Genomic DNA, 25187 nt, shown 5'->3' with positions numbered 1-25187 from the left:
AAATCTGCTGACTACAAATGAGTTTTCCCGGTCCGCCTCACCTCTCTCTCTCCCCCCTCCTCAGGGTCGTTCGTGTCTACAGGGGGAAGAAGAGCTTCGGCTTCACGCTGAGAGGCCACGCCCCCGTCTGCATCGACTCTGTCATGTCAGGTACCGTCTCTCTATTCAAACTCTCTCTCTGTGTGTGTGTGCTGCTGGTTTGATGGAGGGGGGTGGAGGTGCTTCATGTGGGTGAATCTGTTGTTAGTGCCAGTCACTGAGGTTTTTTGTAGGTGATCCGGAGGTGTGTGTGTGTGTGTGTGTTTGTGTGTGTGCGTGTGCTATGACTGGACCAGGAAGTGGATGATGTGTGTGACTCACCAATCAGATGTGGAGAGGAAAATACTTTGTGCTGTCCAATAAAAGAGGGCGGTGTTTGAAAGATGTTGGCTGATTTATAAGGATCAGTCAAAGTGTTATGCAGTTATTCATTTTACACAGACTTTTATCTGGTGCTTTGAATATCTTTGTATAGTGAGGAGCAGTGGTATTTTTAACGATCATGTTCGAGGGCGAGGCAATAACTCAGTATTATTGTTTATCGTCGTCCAGTAGAATGATATCATGATGAAATGATATGATATGATATTGAGTTATCTTGATGCACCAGTCTGTTGTCTAAATTCATGATAAAAAGCACTAACTAACTAATTCAAATCTCTCACAAAATGAGATCCACAACAAATTCGGGAATACTGTATGAAAATTACAGTTTTATCGTACTTTATACTACCATGCAGTTCAATGTGAAGAACATCCATTTGATTAACTTATGATTTTTTCATATGTTAGCAGATATCATTATATATTGATATAAAAAGAATTTCTTACTATCATTGGATTACCATGGTATTAATGTTGTCCATATTGACCAGCCATACCGTCCTTTTCCCAAACTGGCTTTTTAGCACCTGTTGTGCTTTAAAAATGGCTTTCATTTGTGGACTTACATCAAAATATGCAATTTTGACATTTATTGTGACATTTTACTGTGTTATTTTTCTAGCAGTATGGTCAATCTTCCAGCAACTGGGGCGTCTCCACTGCTGAATGAATTTTAAGGGAAACATGGAAACCTTAGACTAGCTGATGTCCAAAAAATAATATATAAAAACAAAATCCACTGGACTTAAACTGAAGAGTTGAAGGCGTTTCACCACTCATCCGGGAGGATTCATCAGTTCTGATAACTGATGAAGCCTCTCTGTTTTTATCTATTTTTTTTTGGACATTTTAATACCTGGATGACTGATGTGAATCCACACAGACAGACTAGCTGACGTTTTGTTATAAACCAGTGAGAAATTATTAAAAATTTCATCCTAAAGTGAGAGATTTGAAAAATGTCACACCTACTCTGATTAAATGATTGCTGTCAACTGTTGAGTACAAGTGAAGGAAGTACAGCTATCTTGAGCCATTCTCTAATTATTTATCAACACTTCGGCAGACATTTTAACCACTTTTTCTTTTTTGTTAATTTCCAGTAATGAACTTCATGTAACTTGTTAAATCTTTTTGGGATGAAACTCTTCAGCCAGAGAGACAGAGAAGCTGTGAAGTTTCTGTCGAGGGACTTTGGCAGATTCCTCTGTGTGTCGGTGCCGAGAGGGGGGAGGCGTGTGTGGTGTGTGTGTGTTTCTGTGTGTGTGTGCGTGTGTTTCTGTGTGTGTGTGTGTGTGTGTACTCGACGATGACGCCGTTGCTCCCGCCCACCACCATCTCTGCTGGAGCGGACTGACTCAGTGGGCCTTATGGAGGCTGATATGGAGATAGCGGGGGCGGATATCATGTCTCTCATCGTGATTCGAACAGAGATCCTACAAAGTCTGTCTCGTGGCCCGTGAATGTGCCGAGACAAGCACATACTACATTATCACATGAATAGCTTGTTATACAATATCCCAAACGTCAGGTAAAAGACATGACATGACTTTCGGTTTAGGGGGATATTCAGTGCCGAGCGGGTGACAGATGAGGTAGCGGCGGTTGATGTGTTTCACCGCAGCGCTGTCAAAACAATCCCCCCCCCCCCCCCCCCACCCCACCACCCCCCCAGGCGCTCGGCATTTGTTTCCTTACGTAAGGAGATTTGGCCTTGTGTGTCTGCGGGGAGATCATCTCATTTGTTGGATGTCACACGCACACTGACAGCAGTACATTATTCATCATCTCCATTAGGAAATATGTGTGTTGCTGGAGTTTTCCTCTTTCCCGGCGTCTCACCCGCCTGTTCCATGCATCTTGTGAAGTCGTACCAGAATATATATTTTTTTTTCAATCTCTGATGAATTTCTGTTTCTCTGTCTCCCTCTCAGATAGTCCTGCTGAGGACTGTGGGCTGAAACCGGGTGATCGTATCCTCTTCCTCAACGGACTGGACATGAGGTCTGCATTTACAGGATAATACTGATGTCTTTTTAAGTTTGTGCCAAGCATCTAGGTCGCCTCTCTCCTTTATATTCTTCCTCCCTTGTGTCTGCACACAGTCAGCATAGATGCAGATATCAGCGCTCGTTTAGAAGCCATTAGCTGCCATTCATTCTCGTCCGGTATGAAAAACAGCTTCCACAGAGCGAGAGAATCCATCAACAGCAAACACGAAGCCTTTCTTTCGGTGTTGTCAAAAGTTTTATCATCATTTCATTGTGCCCGAGTTGAGTGTTTTCATATCAGCGCTGCGTTATGTTCCCGCTCCGCTGTGCTGTCAATCACCTGACACCCACTGGAAGAAACGGAAGTCTCCTCCAGGAGAATAATCCCTCAAAATCATGTCGCCTCTAAAACTTGATTGTCACATCCTTGTCTTTTTTATTATACTAAATTTTAGGGCGTCTTTGTCAGCCGGGACAGTTGATTTCAAGCTAGGTTTGCCACTGTGAAGTTTGTGTTTTAAAAATGACAGAAAACAAGTAAATGTTAAAAAAATCGAATTACATACGGCATGCATTGCAAAACGATTGGAGGGAAATGTAAAGTAGACATGCCTATGTATGTACAGTATGTGTGTGTGGGGTGAGAATGGAGGGGGTGTCAGCTGTGTGTGTGTCTGTGTGCACGTGAACATACAGGTTTTCGTGAAGGCTAAGCTTTGTTGTGGGAGTTCTTGTTCTTTCGTGCCCTTTGCAACTTCGTGACCTTCTCTCCGCTGCTTCCAGACTCACTTTCACAGAACGAGTGTAGGAGTGCAGATAAGAATTCAGCCCCGGATGAAAATTGCATCGCACTTGTGAGAGCTCAAGTCAATACAGTATATCCAATATTGCCAGCAGATACACTATATTACCCGCCCTGCCTCGCTGATAGCCATGTGAAATAAGAATCACACAGTTGTTCCCGTGGCTGTGCGATCCGCTGATTTTGTTTGTATAATTTTTGTTGCCCGCCCGCCCGCCCCAATAAGACGGCGCTGCTGCAGCAGTGGGCGGTGTTGAGGAGAGCAGTGGGAGTTGTTCACTGGAGAAAGAAAAATAAGTACGAGATGATGTGGGAGTATACAACATAGATGTACACACAGTTTACAAAAACACTTTCCAAATACTGCAGGATGCTTGCTGAAGCACAATCCACGTCTCTAAACCCTAAAACATCTTCCTTTAACCTCTTAGTCTCCTTCCTCTCATCTACATCTGAATCATAGAGGATCATAGGTTTGACTTGGATTTATTTGGTCAGTTGAAAGAACAGGTGGTTCTAATATATTGTACCCAAAATGTAGTTTTACAGTAGGAGTGATTTTCTTCCATGTTAGTAAGATTTATCCAACATTATCCCCATCAGGAGGCTTTATCCATGATCTATATCAGTGATTCTCAACCTTTTTCATATCAAGGACCCCTGATTTAGTCCACATTAAAGCCACATACCCCCATTTGATGAGATTTTGTCTCTTGAACCCAAATCTGAGAATATATTTATTGTCAGATATGATTTTGTCCAGAATTCCATGACTATCTGTATTGTAGAGAGATAACAGTAAAACTACGATCAAAACAGTTATTTTTCTACATTCTCTAATTGCGTTAACGTCTTGTAAATAAAATAATGGTGAAGTTTAACAATTCATCAATTTGCTTGGGGACCCCCTGGAACCCCCTCAAGGACCCCTGGTGGTCCCCGGACCCCACGTTGAGAACCACTGATCTATGTAACACAATGCAGGAGCAGATTCAGAGTCTCTTGGAGTTCGGTGATGACGAGATTCTATTTCTTTTTTCGCATTAGAGATTGCTCACCTCAGAGAAGAAGAGTGTTTGGGGGCAATAAGTTTGATTCTTACCACTCCACGGCGCGAAATGACCATAATAGATAATGTTGATCAATATCAGTGACTCAGCGATTACATAGCCAGGTGCCGAGGTCCTGCAGTCATCCACAACCCCCCCTTGTTCCTGTTGGCTCTCTACTCTGAATAGCCAGCTTACTCATCTCTGTGGTGAAAACGGGACTCTATTGTTTTCTTCAATTACAGGCCAACAAAATTGAAGGGGATGAGGGGGGTGGAGGGGGTGGTGGGCTGCGCCAGAGACCTGAGTAGAAGGAAAGAAGAGGTTAATAAAGGTTATAGATTATTTTACGCCCCTTTAAATCTGTCTTCGCTCTGTCTGCTTTATAAAGTCCATCATCTCCTTTTTTCCATCATCTATTTCTGTCCCTATAGTCTAGTCATGTTTACTTATATAGCCCTTTATCTCAAGCATACTAACCATACTACCTCATTATATACTGTACTACATCATATATCCATACTACATATATATGCATCATATACTACATCATCTACATACTACATATACATCATATACTACATCATATACATACTAGACATATACTGCGTCATATACACACTATACATCATATATTACATACTAGACATCATATACTGCATCATATACACACTATACATCATATACTACATACTATACATTATATACATTACATATACTTCATATACTACATCATATACATCATATACCATACTATACACAAACACACTCAGACATATCTCCCTCTCTTGTTCTCTCTCTCTTGATTTTATTGCTGTCTAAGTGTTACAGAGATCCTCCTCAGAAATGCTTCATCCTCTACTCTAATCGATCGGCTATGAGTGTTTCTATTGGTGAACAGTGAATTAAAATCGCTTTTGGAAACCATTACAGCCCAGATTTGCCCTGCATCAGTCAAACACACTCTCTTTCAAGATTCTCCCCCTTATTCTCTCATTTCCTCTCTCTCTCTCTCTCTCTCTCTCCAGGAACTGTTCCCATGAGAAGGTGGTGTCCATGCTTCAGGGCAGCGGAGCGAATCCGACCCTGGTGGTGGAGGACGGACCGTCTGACTACTCCTCGGACCACACCGACCCGGAGGACTCGCCCGCCTTGGCCCCCGCCGCCGCACCGCGCTCCAGGTCAATACGCTGACGACAAACCTGACATTTGGATTTGACATTTTGAGCAGTTCACGTCAGGTGTCCCTCGGGTTGGCTGTTGTTCTGTTTCGTTCTGTCATAGGTTAAGGTTTGTTTGCTTATGTAAATGCTAAAAACTGAATAAAGGAGAGAAGAAATACAAAGGTGAGCAGGTGAGACAAAGAAACCCCAAAAGACCAAAAGAAAGAATAAATCAAGAGGATAAACATAAACAGAACTGAGCTCAGTAACCAAATGACATAAAATCTTGGGAGAATGATACAAAAACTACAAATTGCATTTCACATTAGATTTAGATTAGATTAAACTTTAAAATACATCGTAATAAGCTACTAAATAAGCTATACAATAGTTTTTGCCTTTTTGAGAGAGGAAGTGTATTGTTAGTCCCGCCCCCTTCCCCCTCAGTTGGCCTAAGTTCCCGCCCCAACACTTGTCACTCATCTCAATGAGCTGTCTACCTAAAATGGCAGCTAGCCTGAGGCCAATCTGCAGTAAAAAAAAAAAAATCCTGATGTTCTCGGGTTTTTTTAAAATATAAATGTATGAATGGAATAAATTATGCTAAAATAAAGTGCATGCTCCCCCGGTCCAGGTCTCCGGCCCTCAGCTCTCTGCAGTGGGTGGCGGAGATCCTCCCGCCGAGCATCAAGGTCCACGGACGCACCTTCAGCCAGCAGCTGGAGCACCTGCTGACCATCCAGGAGAGGTACACCGTCTGCAAGGCCCTGGAGACCTTCTTCCAGCACAGGTCAGTGGATGGAGGGACACAGATTGAATACTCTTTTGTGGTTTAGGCTGATTTTTGTGTATTTTTACACAAAAATCTTAGCCTAGTGTAACCTAAAGTTACATTTTCAGCATTGTTTGACGCCTGTGTGGTTAACGTATAAATTTGAAACTTGTACTTCTTCTAACATGAATGAATGAATATTTTATTTTCGTGTCTGGTCATTTACATGACCCATCCCTCATGGAATTATTCAGACACATTAACTAACAACAATCCAAACATTCATTCCGGCATGTTAACCCACCATCATCTAACAGCACAATACATAGATATCATCCAAACATAAATATAAACATAAACAAAAACATAAACATCATCCAAACATAAACATACAGGACAAAATCTGCATCTGCATCCATTAGTGCCCAACACTGTATATTTGATCCAGTTCATAAACCAATAGTTTGCAATCCATATAGAATAGAGTATGAGGAATTTATCTATCATATGTTACGTTTCTCGTCCTATCCCTAACAGTCTGCGCTTACTAGCTAGCTTACATTGCCAAATATCATAACGTTTGCTGTTGCATGGGGAACAGTGTTTTACATTAGGCAAAGAAAATCTCTCAAGCATCCATGTTTTCCCCAATTTCTGGACCACTGGAAGGCATGCATTGTTGTAATTACGACCTACCAGCTGGGAATATCTGACTTCCGATTTTGAATGGCACACAGCATAAGAGTGTTGTCTGTCAGGCCTCTGGGTTATGCTTTTCCAACACAGGTCAGGGGGTAGAAGGAGGGACAGAGAAGAGAAGAGAAGAAATAGAGAGAGAGGATAGAGGAATGTAGATGGAGACAGGGACACTGGAATAAGGTTGCTGAGGATGTTCTTCCAAGTGGAGGGATGTGGAGGGATAGACGGTGAGAGGAAAAGAAACGAGAAGAAACAGGGAATCGATGAGAAATAGAGTGATGCAGTTGGAGGAATGCAGGAAGTGTGTGGACCTCTGAAGATATTCCTCCAAGGGCGAAGGGATGAAGGGAAGAGATGGATGGTGATTAGCGCTGCAGCTGAGGAAGGAACCAGGAATCGGATTACTTACGCGTCTTTGATTCTGATCCAAACATACGATCCAAACGTCTTGCGTGACACGCGGCAGGCTTAAAAACTTAATTCTACTGTACGTACATGCAAACACCTGAAGGCAAGTCAACAAATCCTTCCGTATCCGACGTTCCTCTGGTGTCCTCCTACCTGTTTTCCTAATCTGTTTTCATCCTGTTCGCTCGTTCTCGACTGAACTTCTCATTACAGATGCAGAGAATTTAAATCTGGCATTTAAATCCTTGCACCGAATTGCAATCAGTTATGATACGAAGCATTGAGAACAGGGGGGCGGTGACATGTTTGTGACGTTTATGTGTGTATGGGCGTGTGTGTGTGTGTGTGTGTGTGTGTGTTTGCAGGAACGTGGACACCCTGATCGTCGATGTGTTTCCGGTGTTGGACACTCCGGCCAAACAGCTGATCTGGGAGTTCATCTACCAGCTGCTGACCTACGACGAACAGGAGCACTGCCAAAGCAAGATCTCACGCTTCCTGGGGTTCAAGAGCGCTGGTGAGCCAGAACCGCAGGCCTTCGGGGGGGTTAACTGCATTTGGAAGAAAGAAAAAATAACCCTCACTAATACTTATCAGCATGAGCAGACGATCAGTTAGTTTCTTGGTTGATTTTAAACAGCGTGGCGTTTCTGCTCAGAGCGAAATCTTGCTCTTAAAATCCTCATTTGCATCACATTTGAGCCCCAGATTTTCTTTCCATTTTTTTTATACACATCTGCGTTCAAAACTTCTGAATGTGAGAGATCCTGGCCACCCAGTTGGCTAAGATTTAAACCATGTACATGACAGACTGGGTTCGAATCCAGCTCCGATAAAGCTTAAAAATGCCTAAAAAATTATCTTAAAAAAACAGCAACTCTTAAATGTGATTACTTTTGTCTTCAGATATAATGGCAGTTTGGATTGGAAACTGTTTTCAGTTAGCTTTTGTATTAAACCACCTGGTGTGAGATGTACTGTACTGTTAATTCCCAGAGACACAAGGGAGCAGCGGTATGTAATTATTATGTAAAGCATGTGTTATGTAAATTATCATGCGAATCTCTGCAGCAGAGTCAAAGCAAAAGGTGATACTAAGTATGTGTGTGTGTGTGTGTGTGTGTGTGTGTGTATTGGAGCGGCGGAGCCCGAGCTGGGGCCGGAGCACCACCGGAGGAGCAGCTCGATGCGGGTGACGGGGACTTCGTACCGCGGCATCGTCCGGGAGAGGAGCTCCGACGACTGCATCATCGGGACGCACCTGGGAATGGGTAGGCTGCAGATCACCACCACCACAACAACAACAACAAAAACAACAACAACAACAACAAAGAGTGTTTCCTCTCACAGGGTTTGATACGGTTGTTGATCAATACTAGTGACTCGACAATTATTTTTATTTGATTTATGGCTTTCAAAACTCACTTTCTGGCCTGTACTTTTGGATCAAAAACCCCGACCCCCCTGGAATTTTAAGACTTCAGTTGGATCCTCTACTCTAATTAACTAACTTACTTGTCTCTATTGTGAAAATGTCACTTTATTGAGTGTGCCAATTACAGGCCACCATAGCTCAAGGGGTTGGGAGGGGTGGGAGTGGGGGGGGGGCAGTGCCAGAGACTTGTCGATGTTGTTGTGATTCCTGCTGGTTACCAATAGAGGTCGATAGAAATCACAGATTACTTAATGCACCTTTAACTAGTGCTGAAATGATTAGTTGATTAATCAATTAATTGATGAACAGAAAATTAATCGATTATAATTTTGATGAACAAGAATTAATCGTTTTAGTCATTTATCAAGTTGAACAAAGGACTCCCGCACACTGTCTACTTCACTTGCAATTAGAAAAAATGTAATGGGAACAACGTTTCGGTACACAGACCTTCATCAGGTTATTTTATCGAAACGTTGTTCCCAGGGAGTCCTTTGTTCAACTTCAGTCGGCCCATGGTCTTCTCCTACGCACCTGTCGATCTACAGGTGTGCAAAACTTCTGCTCCTAGTCATTTATCAAGTAAAAATAGCAAACATTTTCTGGTTACAGATTCACAGAATCATTCATTTTTTTTGGCTGCTGGTCAGACTAAGTAAGCAATTATAAGAATCACTTTGGGGTCTGGTAACTTGTGATGGGCATTTGCCATTATTTTTGACATTTTATAGACTAATGTTTAATCAAAAGAATCATTGATAGATTAATCAATAATGAAAATAATCGTTACTTGCAGCCCTACCTTTAACAAAGGTGAAATGAGATCGACCCAGATCACACCGACACAGGAGGGAAGAGATCAAACAAGAAATGAAACTGTTCAGTTAAGATCAGAGGAAATGTTCCAGAAAAAGCAGGAGCTTGACTGAAATGAATGAACACAGCAGCACTAACTCTGTGAACCCTGACGCCAGAGGAGGTTCATTCGTTTATCTCATTCTGCAGACCTCTGCTTTTACGGCCAGTTCTCCCACCGGAAAAACACAACTTCAAAGCAAACACGCTCTGTGGTTAGGGAGTGTTTGTGTTTCATGATGAGCAAATAAAACATGGAGGGTAATTCTTCACCATGGCATGGAGTCAGCATCTAACCAACAGAGGATTTAGTTGCAGCTTTGTTATGAAAGCAACTTTTACTGGAATCTCCTGAATTGAGATACTAATACTGGACCGTTTCTTTGGTTTTGAATCCCTGGACAGAAAAATCTGGGCAGGGATAGTGAATGAGCAATACTCACCTTTCCCTCAACAGCTGCCACTGAGGTTCCCTTGAGCAAGGCATCTAACCAGCAATTGCTCCAGTTGACCTGCTTAGTAGCAAACAGTATAAGAGTGTGGGAGTACTGGGCAGCTCCCAGGTGGGGATGAGCATAACTGTAAGAATGTCAAACAGGCTGTTGCTGAAAAAGGTTTGTGTTCAGCAAAGCCTTCCCTGGATAAATAAAGGCTAAATAAGACAAAAAATCTCATCAATCGTTCCTCCATGAAGTCTAAGTCCATATCTCAGTTGGCTTTGCTTTTGAAAAGGTCTCAAAACTCTCAGTTCAAAAGCACAAACTTCAGTGGGATTTATTTCCAACTGAGGCTGTTCCAGGTTTCATTCACGTTTTCCCCTGTTTTCCATTTCCATCGCTAACTCCTGCACCAGGAGCCAAGCTTTGCCTGTTGTTCCTCCATGCTGTTCTCTTCTTATTTGTCTACTTCTTCTTCTTCTTCTTCATCCTCTCCTCTCTTGGCTTGAGGTGGATGGACTTGGGGGATGCTTACTGTATGTCCGTGTGTCCCGGCTCATGCCTTATTGTGCTTTAGGAATTCATGTCGATGAATCTGGGAGTCCGGAGGAGAGGCAGTGCGGAGACGGGACCTCCTTCCCCGAGTCCCCCGACCTCAAACATGTAGGTATAACCGCAGCTTCTCAGCGCCTAGCCAATCGGCAACCGGCATTACGAATGCTGGTTATGTTATCTGTGCTTTCTGCTGTCACATCATTTGAAGGTCCGCTCATAACTACTGCTATTCAATGTTATGTGATATTTAAATGAATTTGTGGCTGCAATTTACTTGTCGTCATCAATTTATTTCTAAATAACTAAAGAGCAGTGTGCACATGGACCTTCAAACTGATTGAGCTGCAGTGATGTGTGCTAACCCGCTGGTCATGCCTCCGCCCGTAGATGTCAGGTGTGTACACGGAGCTGGAGAACGTGTACGCAGGGAAGAGTGTGTCGCCCCTGCAGACTAGCTCCTCTCCAGACCCCGAGGGGCTGGGACAGACCGAGGGCTACCGCTCTCTCTCCCCCCTCACACTCCCCCCTATGACAGGTACAGGTGTGTACAGATACACACACACACACACATACGCGCACACACACAGAGACACATGCTCTCTCCAACTATCTGGTTCTCAACGACGTGCCATCAAGGCCAAAAGTCTACAGGTATTCATTCGAACCCAGTATTAGTGAAATCAGCTGGTTTACTGATTGGTTGGAATGAAAACCTGCATAATTTTGGGCCTTGATGGCACATGGCTGATGCTGCGTTCATGTCATGTCGGATTTACTGTAAATACGAACTTCCGACTGGGAAAAAATATTCACGTCAGCCTACTAGTGGTAATTACAAGTAGGATATGTGGGAATTTATTTGTAGGCTCTGATATCTCCCCCTTGGCCCTCGAAACATGGCAGCAAATCCATAAAAAAAAATCTAAATGATCAGTTATATTCACACTAATACAATCAACTTTACTTACAAAATGCCATTCCTTTACAGCTGATTTTAAATTCATAAATAAAAAATATTTCGGATGTGGGCGTTCCAATGAGTTAAACACGTGTCCTTCTGCTTCTCCCAATAAGACATGAACGTGGCATGAGAACCGCTGCTCTAACTCACACACACACTCAAATTCTACAGTCTACATATACACACAAGCATGTGGTTCATGCCCTTTTTGTTGCCATGGTAACCTCTCAGAGGAAACGGTCCTCAAGGGGAAAACATCGCCAACAAATAATGTCACTCATCATTCCCTCAAGAAAGTCAAGTAGCATGATTTACAACCCGAGCCCATCTGGTAAAAAAGAATTCCCATCACTAAATGGCCTCAACATCTGCAGCGCGAGGGTCGAACGTCACGCAAACTGCACTGAACACTGACTCGCCATGACTGCGGCGGCCATCTTTGAACTGAAACTTTATTTTGTTTCTCTGCAGGGAGCCGGAAGTCCGGCCTGTCCCTGTCCTGGAAGGAGCCTCTGCCCACTCCCGTGTATGAGATCTACCACCAGAACAGCTTGGACTCCAACCCCTACGTCAGCCTGGAGAGCCCCCCCGCCTCCCCCCAGCACTCCGACGACGCCCTCAGCCCGCTCACCCGCCGCAAGAAGCTGTTCACCTTCTCCCGGCCGCCGCGCAGCCGCGACACCGACAAGTTCCTGGACGCCCTGAGCGAGCAGCTGGGCCACCGGGTCACTCTGGTGGACGACTTTGTCCCCGGGGAGAACGACTATGAGGAGGTGAGGGAGACCCGCCGCCATCAGACAGACCAGCTGTTGTTTTTATACATACACATATATGATGATATATATGACATATATATATATACATATATGATCATGATTTGTTTATGTCTTCATATCAAGGCTTTTATTCATATTTCTTAGGTTTGAGATTAGGATGGTAGTTTTGTTGGGTATTACCTGATAAGAAAGTGTGAGAGAAGTAGCCCTAATGAAAGTCTTTAATCTTTAATGTATTTGTTATTTATGTTTTGAAATTAAAGGTGTTATGTGTAGCATTTTTAAACATCAATGCATCATCATTGCGTCAAATTAATTGTGATACCTTGGTATAATTACCGTAAACAAATTAGACCATGTTTGAAATGATTGGCAGCCTCTATATCTCACGCAAGTGGTATTGTTATTGTTTCTCAAATTAAGACCACATTTCCCATAAACCCTGCTGCTTGCTCTCACAAAAAGAATATTGATTCTTCTGTCAATTGTTTTCTCTTTGGCTTCACTATAGAGGATAAACATGTTGGAAGTGATTTATCTGTGATCGGCCTTTCACTTCGGCCTCTTTCTGTTTTGTGCCGTAAAGCAATCCAGCAAATTTCCCTCCAAATCCATCCTGGTGGCTCACAAAGTAAAATGCAGTGTACAGTAGAGGCTGCTAGAGTCTTCCAATCTTCTCGATGATCTTTTTTGTTTACAATAATTACACTAAAGTCTCAAAATATTTTTCATTGCTGTTAAATTGCTTCACGCAGCGTCTTTAATAAGCAATTCTTTGTGTATTCGGAAGTACAGACGCTTGCTAAGGCTTATGTTGAAACATCATAGACATAATTAAGTGGTAGTGACATAATTAATTGTAGTGTTGCATGTTTACATTAGAGTAACTCTAATGTATGCTACAATGAACACTTGTGTCACATGAACAGATATATCAAGGTGGTTGTCATGGTTTCAGAAGAAGAGATGTGCCTGTAAGTAAAAAATGATTAACCTACTTAGTGTTATACAATAGAGACTAATTATATCTACCTATTTCTGACTATAATTATAAGGTGTGTGTATAATGGTGTGCTGCCTCAATTAGCTGAGATGTATTTATTATCGGTTGAGAGGAACATAAAAACATCATGAAACAAACAGCTGTGTTTGCATCTTTCATGATGGTTGTGTGTTTGTCTTCAGCATTATACATACTGCAATGGGTTGCAATTGTTATAAAACAGAAATTTTTAAGTTTATAGTAGTTTGCAGTAAACTGAGTGAAAGAAAAACAACATTACTGTACACATTTTATATGTTCCATAAATATATGGGTAGAGGTTCAGAAGCTATTTAAACTGAAGGTAAGTGTTTTTTGAATAGGTTTTTGCTTTGCATTTTAAGGATTTAGTTGGTGCTCTTATCCAGAGCAACTTACAATAAATGCAACAGTAGAAGAAGCTTCATTCCCCAGATCAACAACAGTAGAAGCAGCCAATAGTGTAGTGCAAGTGTCAGAGCCACAGTTCCCTGATAAGAAATGTAAGAAAATATTCCTGCGACCCTAGAAATCATCATGTGCGATAGAGAATAGGCGAGGATATAAGAGCAAGAGGAGAAGGTAGAAAGGATTTTTTTTGCTTCAAGACAGGAGCAGTTTAGCAGAGGAGGAGGATGTGTGTGAAGAACGGGTCTGACGGGTGAACCTCTCTCCTCTCCAGATGAGTTTCCAGGACGACCAGGACCTGGGCTTCATGCCTCGTCAGCTCAGCAGCGCCAGCAGCGAGGACCACAGCAGCAGCGACGAGGCCACCTCCCTCTCCTACTCCTCCGGCTCCGAGCCCATCCCCCCGCCCCCGTCTCAGAGCCCCCCGCCCCCGCCGCCCTTCCAGACCCCGATCCCGCCCCCCTTCCAGTTCACCGACCCCCTCCCGCCCGTCCGCTTCTCCCCGGAGCACGTCCCCCGCGCCCGCATGGCCTTCCAGCCGCAGCACCCCATCATCCCGCCGCCACCGCCCCCTCCCAGGGCGTTCCTGTCCAGCCGGCCCCCCTTACGCAAGGTGCTCCCCACCAGAGAGGAGATGGTGGAGCGAAGTCACCAGCGCCTCCAGGCCACCTCCGCCCGACTGTCCCACCTGACGTCCCGCCGCTCGCCCCAGCCGTCCCGCCCCAGCCACCTCCCGCGGCAGATCAGCCAGCCGCAGCCGGTCCGCCAGCCGTCCCCCCAGCCGTCCCCCCAGCTCCTGAGGCCCAGCCAGCTCGTCCTGCAGCGGCACCACCAGCTCCACCACCAGCACAGCTACCAGGGCCCGCTGCCCCCGTCCCTGCAGGACCAGAGCCACGGCCCGAGCCAAGCCCCGCCCGCCTCCTCGCTGCTGTCCCAGACTCAGAGCGCGCACTCCACCCTCCCCACACACTCTAAGACCTACGAAACCCCACGGCAGGAGCGGCAGTCGCAAAAGGTAACATCCCTGTTTAGTTTGTCGGGACACTTTAAATAAATGTTTAAAAAACATCTTGTAAATCTTGTTTTATGGCTCTCCAAGGTCCCCCCGCCCCCTCCACCGCCCCTGCCCCCACCCTGCGCTCCTCCTCCGCTGCCCAAATCCAGCCCCCACGCCTCGGACACCAACCACATGAGTGTGAAGAGGCTGCGCTGGGAGCAGGTGGAGAACTCAGAGGGAACCATATGGGGTCAGGTGAGTCAGACGGCTGCTGTGGAAAGGTGTAACGGGGTGTTACAAGTCTAACAAGTCTGAAAAATCCCAATTTAAGTCCCTAAAAAATATTTATACATCTTAAATACAGTAAATTGAGATCTCAATTTTTTTGCATGTAATGTAGGTTTATTTTTAAGCATTTAGGCTTTTTCCAATACTGCCCATTTATAGTTTCAGAAGTTTCATTAACTCCGTTCAATTGGAAGTAGTTAATAGTTTTTGTTGTTGAATTGGTCTTAAATTCAGTTTCGGCAGCATTAAAGTCCTTTAAAAGTCTTAAATTTGGCTTTCTGAAACCTGCAGATACCCTGTGAAAGACCACAATAAAACTTAATTAAAACTTAAAACTTAAATACTTAATGAAAATCTGCCTAATACATGATGTAAGAAATTTAATTATTTGACTTACATTGTTGTTAGATCCTTGTAAGCGCTTGGGAGATTTTCCATTAAGCTAACAAAATATTATTGTATACTTACAGTACTTTTCCATCGGTTAATACATTTGTAAGGTGTAATGGAGTGTAAATTTTTAATCAAGAAATAGTACTATTTTAATGTACTGAAACCTACATTTCATTGGACAAAATTTGGGTATTTCTATTGTATATCTTTTTTTTGCCACAATATGAGGCAGATTCAGTTTAGTCAGTCAGGTCTCGACTCTTCACTCATCGATACCTGTGTGCTATCAAACCTCATCACGGTTAAAAGCACTTGAGAAAATCATTTTCTACTAATCGTATCTGTTGTTTACTGAGCAGTATCTACTTGATTAAAGAGAGTAGAAGTTCTATTATTGTGAGAATTCAGCCTTAACTATGAATCTTCACGCCTTAGCTGTGAATTTTCTCACATCTCCCACAATCCTCTTGCCATATTGGGAAAGAATTACTCATCTACTCTATCTGTGACTGCTCATGTCAACGTGAGGAAAAATATCTTGTTTTTGTTATGTAAACTATTTAAAAACACATGCTGTAATGTGGATAATGGCTGATATTTGTACTTTTACAGAAATAGTTATTAGCTGGGTAGCTGTGGCTTGCAAAACCTTGAATGTGCTGAGTGTGTCTTTGTTTATGTTTAGCTTGGAGAGGATTCAGACTATGACAAGCTGAGTGACATGGTGAAGTACCTGGACTTGGAGCTGCACTTTGGGACTCAGCGCAGATCCAGTAAGTTGTTTTGTGCTTCTGTTCACCCTGTATCACCCTGCATCATCATTATGTTCACTGTCATCATTGCTTACAAATGTGCTGCCTTATACTGTCGCTGATACTATTAATGTGAATGGAATTTGCTTGTTGTTTGTGACACAGGGTAAGAAATTAACTTTTTTTGCCCCCTAGGTCTGATTTTTTGGGGCATTTTGGTCCTTTTTATTTTATTTTATTGAACTATAAAATTATACATTTACATTCCACATTAGTAAATAAACACACCATTTGTACCACTAAGATTTGCTTTTTTTTCAATCATAATATACCATCACATAAACAGAGTAACAATCATTTTCTACTGCTTCAAGCTGCATACTCGGTTGTTTTCTGATCAAAAACCGATCCGTTTTCTTTCCCAGAATGCATTTTAAAGAATCCCCCCACACATCGCCTCCCACAAATCACCTACGGTGGCCCACAAGGAACAGTAGTTGCACTCACACATGAATATTTGACAATCTTTTTTTTACAGTCTATGATGACAACCCACTGACTAGAATGGGAACAGAGTGAAATACAAAAGAAGCTACTCCTTATTTGAACTTTTGGGGACTTCTTTGAACCTTATGTTTAATTTCACAAGTATTTTATGGACTTTTTGGGGAATTTTTGCCATGAGCCCTGGTTAATTTCTGACCCTGATATGAAAGCTTGTATATACAGTAGGCATACATATATATATGTATATTTGTCTATTGACATGACCTGTTTTGTTTGTACCTTCACAGTTACCATGTTCTCCATAACCTGCTTTGGAGCCTGTCCATTCACCTGCTCATCAAATCCATTCTCCATAAGGCACCACCCCTCTCTCCATCCCCCCCCCCCCCCAATCTCCACAGAGCTCAGTAACAAGATGGCTCTGTCAATGAGAAAAGGGCAGCTTGCCTTTATTTATTGGGAACTGTTTTTTCAGTCTCAGATATTCTTCGAAGACTGTTTTGGCCTCCAGGGAATTAAATGGAAGAGCTTTCTTGTTACGCACCTCTGTATCATTAACCCATCGACCTACCATTATTTATAGCCAGTGTCTGTGTGTGTGTGTGTGTGTCTCTGTATGTGTGTGTGTGTGTGTAGTGTCCACCCCCGGTGCCTGGAGAACGAATCCTTACACTGTTATTAAATTATCAGTCTCTCCTCCAGAGCCGGCCTTCCTGCCTGAGAACTTTAAAAAGAAAGACGTGGTGGAGATTCTGTCTCATAAGAAAGCCTACAACGCCTGTGAGTATGACAGACGCCCGAGGGGTCGAGAGGTCAAAGCTGTGATGTCACAGCCCGAAAAACACCTACAGATACAGCTGGAAGCTTATGTTCTTTCATTCGTTTCATAATCCTGTGCTCAGTATTCTGATTTTACTGATATCTGAGTATGTGACAAGAATCAGAATCAGTTTGCATATATAAGGTGTTCGACTTGGTGGATAGGTCACATTTAACATAACAAAATTGTTAAAAAATTAAAAATAGAAATTTAGGAAATAGTAGGTTTTAGTAGGCTCTTTTAGAAGTAGTATATAAAAAGTAGTATATATGTAGTATATAAAATAAAATAAAATATAAATTTAGGAAATAGGTCTCTTAAGAGGTAGTATAAAAAAAGTAGTGAAAAAAGTAGTATATGAAAAATTCAATATTGACTCCACTCTTTCAGAAGTAGTATATAAGAAGTAGCATATAAGTAGTATATGAAAAAATAAAACTTTAGGAAATAGGTCTCTTTTAGAAGTATCTAAAAAGTGGTATGTAAGTATAAGTAGCATATAAAAAAAATAAAATAGAAATTTCTTTCAATGGGATTTCTGTTGGAGCCTGACTGCACTGATAGGAAGCTATGGAAGTCAGTAATAGAAATAAAAAATAGAACTAGATGGCATTCAGTAGAGTTCATACCTCCACCATTGCTGTGGAATTGTCAAGATATGCCGGTTCCACATGTCGGATTTTCACCAAAAGCTAATAATTTCCACACCACATTACCAACTTGTTTCACATTTTCATGACTGGACCTGAATGGGACATGAGATCTGCCTGTTCACATTCTACACACTTATAAGCATTTTAGCTGATTAGCTTAACCAATCAGCTCTATATCTGTTCAGTTTCCATTAGAGCTGCCCTTCTACCACTGGTAGACTCAAGTTTTGAATTTTTGAAAAATTAGCAGGTCGGTTCTGTCTAAACCGGGAATGAGCTCTCCAGTGCCTCCATGTTGTTTGATTGGGCCAATAATGGAGGGTTTGCCTCTTCTTCTGTCTGCTGATTGGCCACAAAGTCTGATGGTGTTACGTGAATCTGTTCATAAGTGAATTGGTTCTTCCTCGCCCCATGACCAAGCTTTCGTGTAAATCCAACTTTTTGAGAAATGCTGCTAACAGACAAACAAACAGACAGACGGAACGGGGCAAAAACAAAACCCTCATCCAACTCCATTGGCGGAGGTAAATATATACAGATGATGAGTTTTGAACAGTGCAAAGGGGTGGAACGATATAAATAGGTATAAATATACAAGTATACAGCCAGTAAAGAGTTGTGTACAGTATATACAAATATTGACTATATGATGGTAGGTGCTAGATACTTGAGTCAGTTCAGTTTTTGACAGCTTGGAGCGTTATCCTGAAGAAAATGGGGTCACACTCGACAAAAATAGTCTTTAATCGAGAGTCACTTTATTCCCTTTGCAGACAAAACATTTTTGGCTTCCTGGCCTTCATCAGTGTCTGTGGATGATGGGTTCACCTCCCTCTGTAATAGGGAAGGTCCCAGGTTATCACATTGGAGGGAATCCTCTAATAGACATGATGCAAGTTCATTTATTCAAAATTCATTCCCAGGGCTATATACAAATTTACACCACGGGAACATGGTGACAAGTATAAAAATATACACTGGAAAATTACACGGCATCACAGAAGGCTGAAAACGTTTTGTCTGTAGTGGGAATAAAGCAGAGGTGGGGACTCGAGTCACATGACTTGGACTCGAGTCACAGTTTTAATTGCTTGAGACTTGACTTGATGCATGAAGAGAAGACTTTAGACTTGAATTGACTTGGGTTCTGGTGACTCGGGACTTGACTTTGACTTGTACTCTGATGACTTGAAAAGGTTTCTAAAGTCTTGACTTGAGATCTTGTGTTTGTGTAAATGACTTAGATAGTGATAGTGATAAGATTTGTTCCACCAGACAACTGAATTTAAATTCTGTGTTCTGAATTTGTATGTAAAGATTGAATTTATTGAAATTGAAACTGATTATAGAAATCAAACTCATGATGCTCTTACCAAGTTTTTATCCTATTAAAACCATATTGCATTGAAAAAGTTTAGTTTTCTTTAGGACAGGGTTTCCCAAACCTCTCCTTGAGTACCCCTTGTCCTGCATGTTTTAGATCTCTCCCTGCTCCATCACAGCTGATTTAAATGATCAGCTTGTTAACAAGCAGCTTCAGGGGTTGATAAAGAGTTCATCATTTGAATCAGCTGTGTTGGAGCAGGGAGAGATCTAAAACATGCAGGACAAGGGGTACTCGAGGAGAGGTTTGGGAAACCCTGCTTTAGGATATTAAATTGATACTGGACTCTTGATTTGTTCTGACTTGACTTGGTGTTTCTACATTTAGACTTGAGACTTGACATTAATAATATGGACTTGACTTGGTGTTCTACATTTAGACTTGGGACTTGACTTGAGACTTGTGCCTCAAGACTTGAGACTGACTTGGGACTTGAACAAAGTTGACTTAGGCGAACAGAAGTAAATGATCCTTATGGTTAAACCACTCTCCCTCCACCCTCCAACTTCCACCTCTCCCTCCACCCTCCACCTCTCCCTCCACCTCTCCCCCCACAGCCATCCTGATCGCTCACCTGAAGCTGTCTCCAGGAGAGCTGCGTCAGGTCCTGATGAACATGACCACGGAGCGTCTGGAGCCCACTCACATCAAGCAGCTGCTGCTGTACGCTCCGGACGACGAGGAGGTCAAACAGTACGAGCAGTTTGACCAGGACCCCGCCAAGCTCAGCGAGCCCGACCAGTTCATCTTCCAGGTAACACACACACACTGCACAGTCTGACCAGTTCACCTTCCAGGTAACACACACACACTACACAGTCTGACCAGTTCATCTTCCAGGTAACACACACACACTGCACAGTCTGACCAGTTCATCTTCCAGGTAACACACACACACTGCACAGTCTGACCAGTTCATCTTCCAGGTAACACACACACACTACACAGACTGACCAGTTCATCTTCCAGGTAACACACACACACTGCACAGTCTGACCAGTTCACTTTCCAGGTAACACACACACACTGCACAGTCTGACCAGTTCATCTTCCAGCTAACACACACACACTGCACAGACTGACCAGTTCATCTTCCAGGTAACACACACACACTGCACAGTCTGACCAGTTCACCCTCCAGGTAACACACACACACTGCACAGTCTGACCAGTTCACCCTCCAGGTAACACGCTTGAAAATTGAATTATTACCCAATGCAAACTGAAACAAAGGAGAAACCAGGAGCAGTGTTTCATGTCCAACACACCTGGGTTAGGTTTGCTTTATTTTCACATGCATACAAATGATAAAACAATAATAAAAAAAAAAAAGTGGAGAAAAGACTTCAGAGGATTAGGGTCACGTGAAAAATGTGTTTGAGTTCTGAGAATAAAATCAGAATTCTGAGTTTAAAGATTCTGACTTTATTCATATATACATCTATAAGTAAAAACTGTAAGTAACTGTAAGTAACAACTGTAAATTAATCCATATATGTAAGTAATCCATACTCTTTCCCCATATTTCCTACTGGTACTGCCGCCAGTATAATGTTCTATAATGTTCTATTGCTATTGCTTATTGATTTATTGGTTTTAGCATTTTTTATATTTTATTGCTTATTTTACAGTCTATTTTTGTCTTTATCTTCTATTTTCCCTGCTGAATCCTATTACTTTTGCTGCTGCAACAAGCTTATTTCCCTACAGGGAATCAATAAATGTTCATCTTTACTTAAACATCTCACTCCCAAGCCAGAAAATTAAAGATGACAAATGAACCAGAACAAAGATGAGATGATTTTCATACTCTCTGTCAGATGCTGATGGTGCCGGAGTACAAGACGCGCCTGCGGAGCCTCCACTTCAAGACGACGCTGCAGGAGCGGACAGAGGAGATGAAGGTTGCCTACGATTACATCTACAAGGCTTCAGTGGAGCTGAAGAGCAGCAAGAAACTGGCCAAGATCCTGGAGGTAAAGTCAGTCTGGTTGTCACTCAGGGAATGGGAAACAACGTCTCAGTTCATTCAGTGTTTGAACAGTTTGGAGCAGAGATTCTCAAAGTTCATATCTGGCCCGCAAAGAGTCATCCAAATCATATTAATGCACTATAAGTAGCCTAAATTTATTAAATTAATACATGAAGATGAATTCATAAAACCTTCTCTCTTAAATCATTGATATGTATTTAATTTTATGACTTCTCCGTCATTTTACCATCTCATCCTAATCCTAAACGTTGTGGTTAAGAGACTAAACACGCTCGTTTCCATTCAGCTTTCCTACCGCAAGAAAAGAAAAGATTGCGGCCTTGAAATTTTCTTATTAAGCTTCGACAATCATTCTGACAGTGGCTGCACTCTTGATTATTTTGATAAAGGAATTGAGGTAAAACATGATACTGTTGTGAGATGTCAGTGGTATTACTGTTGGTTATTGGTGACTATAAAATTTAAAACCAAAAGAAAATGAAGGTGTTTGAGTTTCCCTGGTGTAGAGATTGTAGTTTTTAGTACATTAGGGGTCAAATTTCTTGTTTTCTTGGTCCACAGTTTGTGCTTGCGATGGGGAATTACCTGAACAACGGCCAGCCCAAGAGCCACAGGACGACTAGTTTTAAGATCAACTTCCTAACTGAGGTACGGAGGCTTGTGCTTGAACTATTTTATGTTCATCTCAGCTGTTGTTGTTGTTGTTGGGAATCGGTATTTAGCTCCCTGTGAATTGTTGGTTCAGCTTTGCTTCCAAGTCTGTGGATGATCGTGTCTCATTCTCCCCCGTCTGTCCCTTACAGCTAAGCACAACCAAAACAGTAGACGGGAAATCCACCTTTCTTCACATTCTGGCCAAATCTCTGTGCCAACATTTCCCCGAGCTGCTCAACTTTTCCAGAGACCTTACAACAGTTCCTCTGGCAGCCAAAGGTACGCTGATATTACAGCAGCAGGGCTCTTTTTCCCTCTGCTTTCCTTCCTGAAAAGTTCTGCAGCAGAATGCATTTGTTCCATCCTGTGAAATGCCATCGCTTCATATACAGTACACAGTGTTCTGCATTTCAATTTCACAGCAGGAGCAGCAGACCGGGACTAAAAGCACCTCATTTCATGCAGATTTATGTGTCTGTAACTGTTCCAGCTGCTGTTTTTAAGATTTGTTTTTTTTTATATTACACCAAGATAATGTTTGCATTTTTTCATTTGACATTTTAAGACTGGACTGGAAGGCTGTACTGTGTAAAAATACAGCCTCCCTGATTTGCTCCCATTTGTGGGCAGCAGTCAGCACAACTCCCACTACCACTGTCTTAGACCAGTGACTAACACCAGAGGTGGAAAGTAACTAAGTACATTTACTCAAGTACTGTACTTAAGTACAGTTTTGAGGTACTGGCACTTTTTAGTATTTCCATTTTGTGAGACTTTATACTTTTACTCCATTACATTTCAGAGGGAAATATTGTACTTTTTACTCCACTACATTTATCTGACGGCTGGAGTTACCAGTTACTTTGCAGAATGTACATGCAAAACATACGATAAGCTCATAGAATATGATGCATTGTTAGAGTTATCAATAATTAAACGCTCAGTTCTTCAGAATGAGCACTTTTACTTTTGATACTTACATTTTGCTAATCTGCTAATACTTCTATACTTTTAGATTCTGAATGCAGAACTTTTACTTTTACTGGAGTATTTTTAAATTATGGTATTGCTTATGGTATTTGAGTAGTTTTTCCACCACTGACTAACACTTAGTAGCTGGTAGTGTATTGGAGATGAGTCTCCTCAGTAATAATTCCTCTGTTCTGTGCAGTGAACCAGAGAGCGATCACAGCTGAGCTGAGCGACCTGCACTCCACCATCCAGGACATCAGGACGGCCTGTCTGAAGATCACCGCCACCTCCGAGGACCACTTCGCCTCCGTCATGAGCGTATCCTTCCAGCCAAGAATATAATAATAAACAATTGATAAATAAATCAAAAATATATCAACAATATATAAATTAGGATATGAATTAGTAGCATTTAGACCACTACTAAAACTCTCCACTGAAACCAATACAGTTTCTTTTAGGAGAAAGTATTGGTGTTATATTGAAATTCTTTTAGTGTTAGCTGCTCTTTAAAGCAGGATGACTCACTGCACCAATTCAATAGCAGGTGAAACTCAGGGATACACTTCTGCCTTTAAATGACTTTATTGAAAAAAAATAAATGAATAAATACGGCACAATTAAAATAACATTTCATTATAGACTGTTTTTATAGACTGTTTTTGTAGATATTTAATAAAAAGCCAATATCAGCCCAATATACCCTATCAGCACACATACATCGCTGTAAATACATAGTAACCATTAAAGCAGCCCTTTTATTTATATTATTTATATTCAAGATAGGGTTCAGTATGTAATGTGTTGTTATTGTGCAGCACTCTACTGATTTCTGATCTGTAACTCCACTGCATGCTTCATGCACTGTAACATGACATCTGCCATTTTGCGGACACTTTGATCCAACAGGCCTTACAGTAGCAGGAGTCCATCCATTTTTAACATGGATAGAAGTGGTAGTAAAATGAGTTACACAGAACTGATTCTTCAGAGAGCGACCCCGGTGTTTGACCCTTGACCCCTGGCACCACAGAGCTTCCTGGAGAACAGCCACCCTGCGGTCCAGTCTCTGGACTCGCTGCAGTCCAGAGCCATGGAGGAGTTCTGCAAGGTGGCTTCCTACTTCGGAGAGGACAGCAAGGCCACCAGCACAGAGGGCTTCTTCGGCATCTTTGCAGAGTTCATGTCAAAGTTTGAGGTGAACTAACACTCTGTTATATTTGACAGATTCACAGCAGGTGTCTGACACCGATTCAAAACTGCAACACATTTAGCTTTAACACTCTCATACACACCAACAGCCTGCAGCCGTAAAGCCATAAAGCAGCTAAAGCTCTGAAGGATTTTTGCAGCCCTCTGTGGAAATAACTAATTGTACCCCTAATCCGAAAATGATATGTGTGCTAGTATCCAGTCAAAATAAGCTTAAATCAGACTGATTCTGGTTTCTGTGTTGCAGAGGGCGCTCAGTGAGACGCAGGGCTCAGAAAACCCCAGAAGCCCCAGACTGTCTTCCCCTCTGGCCTGGTAGAAAAGAGGGAAACGCGGCCAAAAATCCGTTTTCACTCTGCTCTCCTCAACCAAAGTGCCAAGATCACACACAGAGACACTCGAACCGACAGGAACAGAGAACTCATCATCTATAGCAAATAGGAAAAAAAACAAAACGATAATAATGGAATTGTATATATTTATTGGTTGATTGATTGATTTAACGATGGCAGCAGCTTGTGAGTGTGTTATTTCAGGTGCTGGTTAGAGCAGGAACATTCAGGTGTCCAAAGTCAATAGGAATTCACCGCACACTGAAACCACTCAGACCAGTTTTTCCATTGCTTACATCTCTTTTTAATATAGCAAAATTTAATATGGCAACAGATACACTTGTTTGCTCCAGTATATCTCGTTGCTGTACAGTATAACTATTAAAAGGAGATATAAGCGATGGAAACAACTGGTCTGAATATTTACAAATTAATTATGTTTATTATATGACTCTATAAAGTATATATTTTCTAT

General features: G+C 42.1%; 1 protein-coding gene across 1 annotated transcript in view; it reads left to right on the top strand.

Annotated features, from left to right (window-relative positions):
• LOC139657792 (delphilin-like) overlaps positions 1 to 24699 on the top strand; it is a 43409-nt gene extending 18710 nt beyond the window's left edge. Inside the window, exons 5-24 of the mRNA XM_071535732.1 lie at positions 65 to 150; positions 2358 to 2427; positions 5294 to 5446; positions 6063 to 6218; positions 7673 to 7818; positions 8447 to 8578; positions 10612 to 10697; positions 10977 to 11176; positions 12014 to 12323; positions 14030 to 14770; positions 14855 to 15007; positions 16119 to 16206; positions 17395 to 17472; positions 20107 to 20303; positions 21370 to 21525; positions 22104 to 22190; positions 22346 to 22475; positions 23368 to 23486; positions 24202 to 24366; positions 24628 to 24699. Of these exons, the coding sequence (XP_071391833.1) occupies positions 65 to 150; positions 2358 to 2427; positions 5294 to 5446; positions 6063 to 6218; positions 7673 to 7818; positions 8447 to 8578; positions 10612 to 10697; positions 10977 to 11176; positions 12014 to 12323; positions 14030 to 14770; positions 14855 to 15007; positions 16119 to 16206; positions 17395 to 17472; positions 20107 to 20303; positions 21370 to 21525; positions 22104 to 22190; positions 22346 to 22475; positions 23368 to 23486; positions 24202 to 24366; positions 24628 to 24699 (3325 nt within the window). The remainder of the gene's footprint in view (positions 1 to 64; positions 151 to 2357; positions 2428 to 5293; positions 5447 to 6062; positions 6219 to 7672; positions 7819 to 8446; positions 8579 to 10611; positions 10698 to 10976; positions 11177 to 12013; positions 12324 to 14029; positions 14771 to 14854; positions 15008 to 16118; positions 16207 to 17394; positions 17473 to 20106; positions 20304 to 21369; positions 21526 to 22103; positions 22191 to 22345; positions 22476 to 23367; positions 23487 to 24201; positions 24367 to 24627) is intronic.
• The last annotated feature ends 488 nt before the right edge of the window (positions 24700 to 25187 follow it).

The sequence above is a fragment of the Centroberyx affinis genome, unplaced genomic scaffold (assembly GCF_046629955.1).
Source record: "Centroberyx affinis isolate AG114_WGS23_722 - 3 ecotype Tasmania unplaced genomic scaffold, CSIRO-AGI_Caff_v1 ptg002757l_1, whole genome shotgun sequence".
Lineage (NCBI taxonomy): Eukaryota > Metazoa > Chordata > Actinopteri > Beryciformes > Berycidae > Centroberyx > Centroberyx affinis.
The sequence above is the reverse complement of the archived record's forward strand: the minus strand, read 5'-3'. Positions and strand labels throughout refer to the sequence as shown.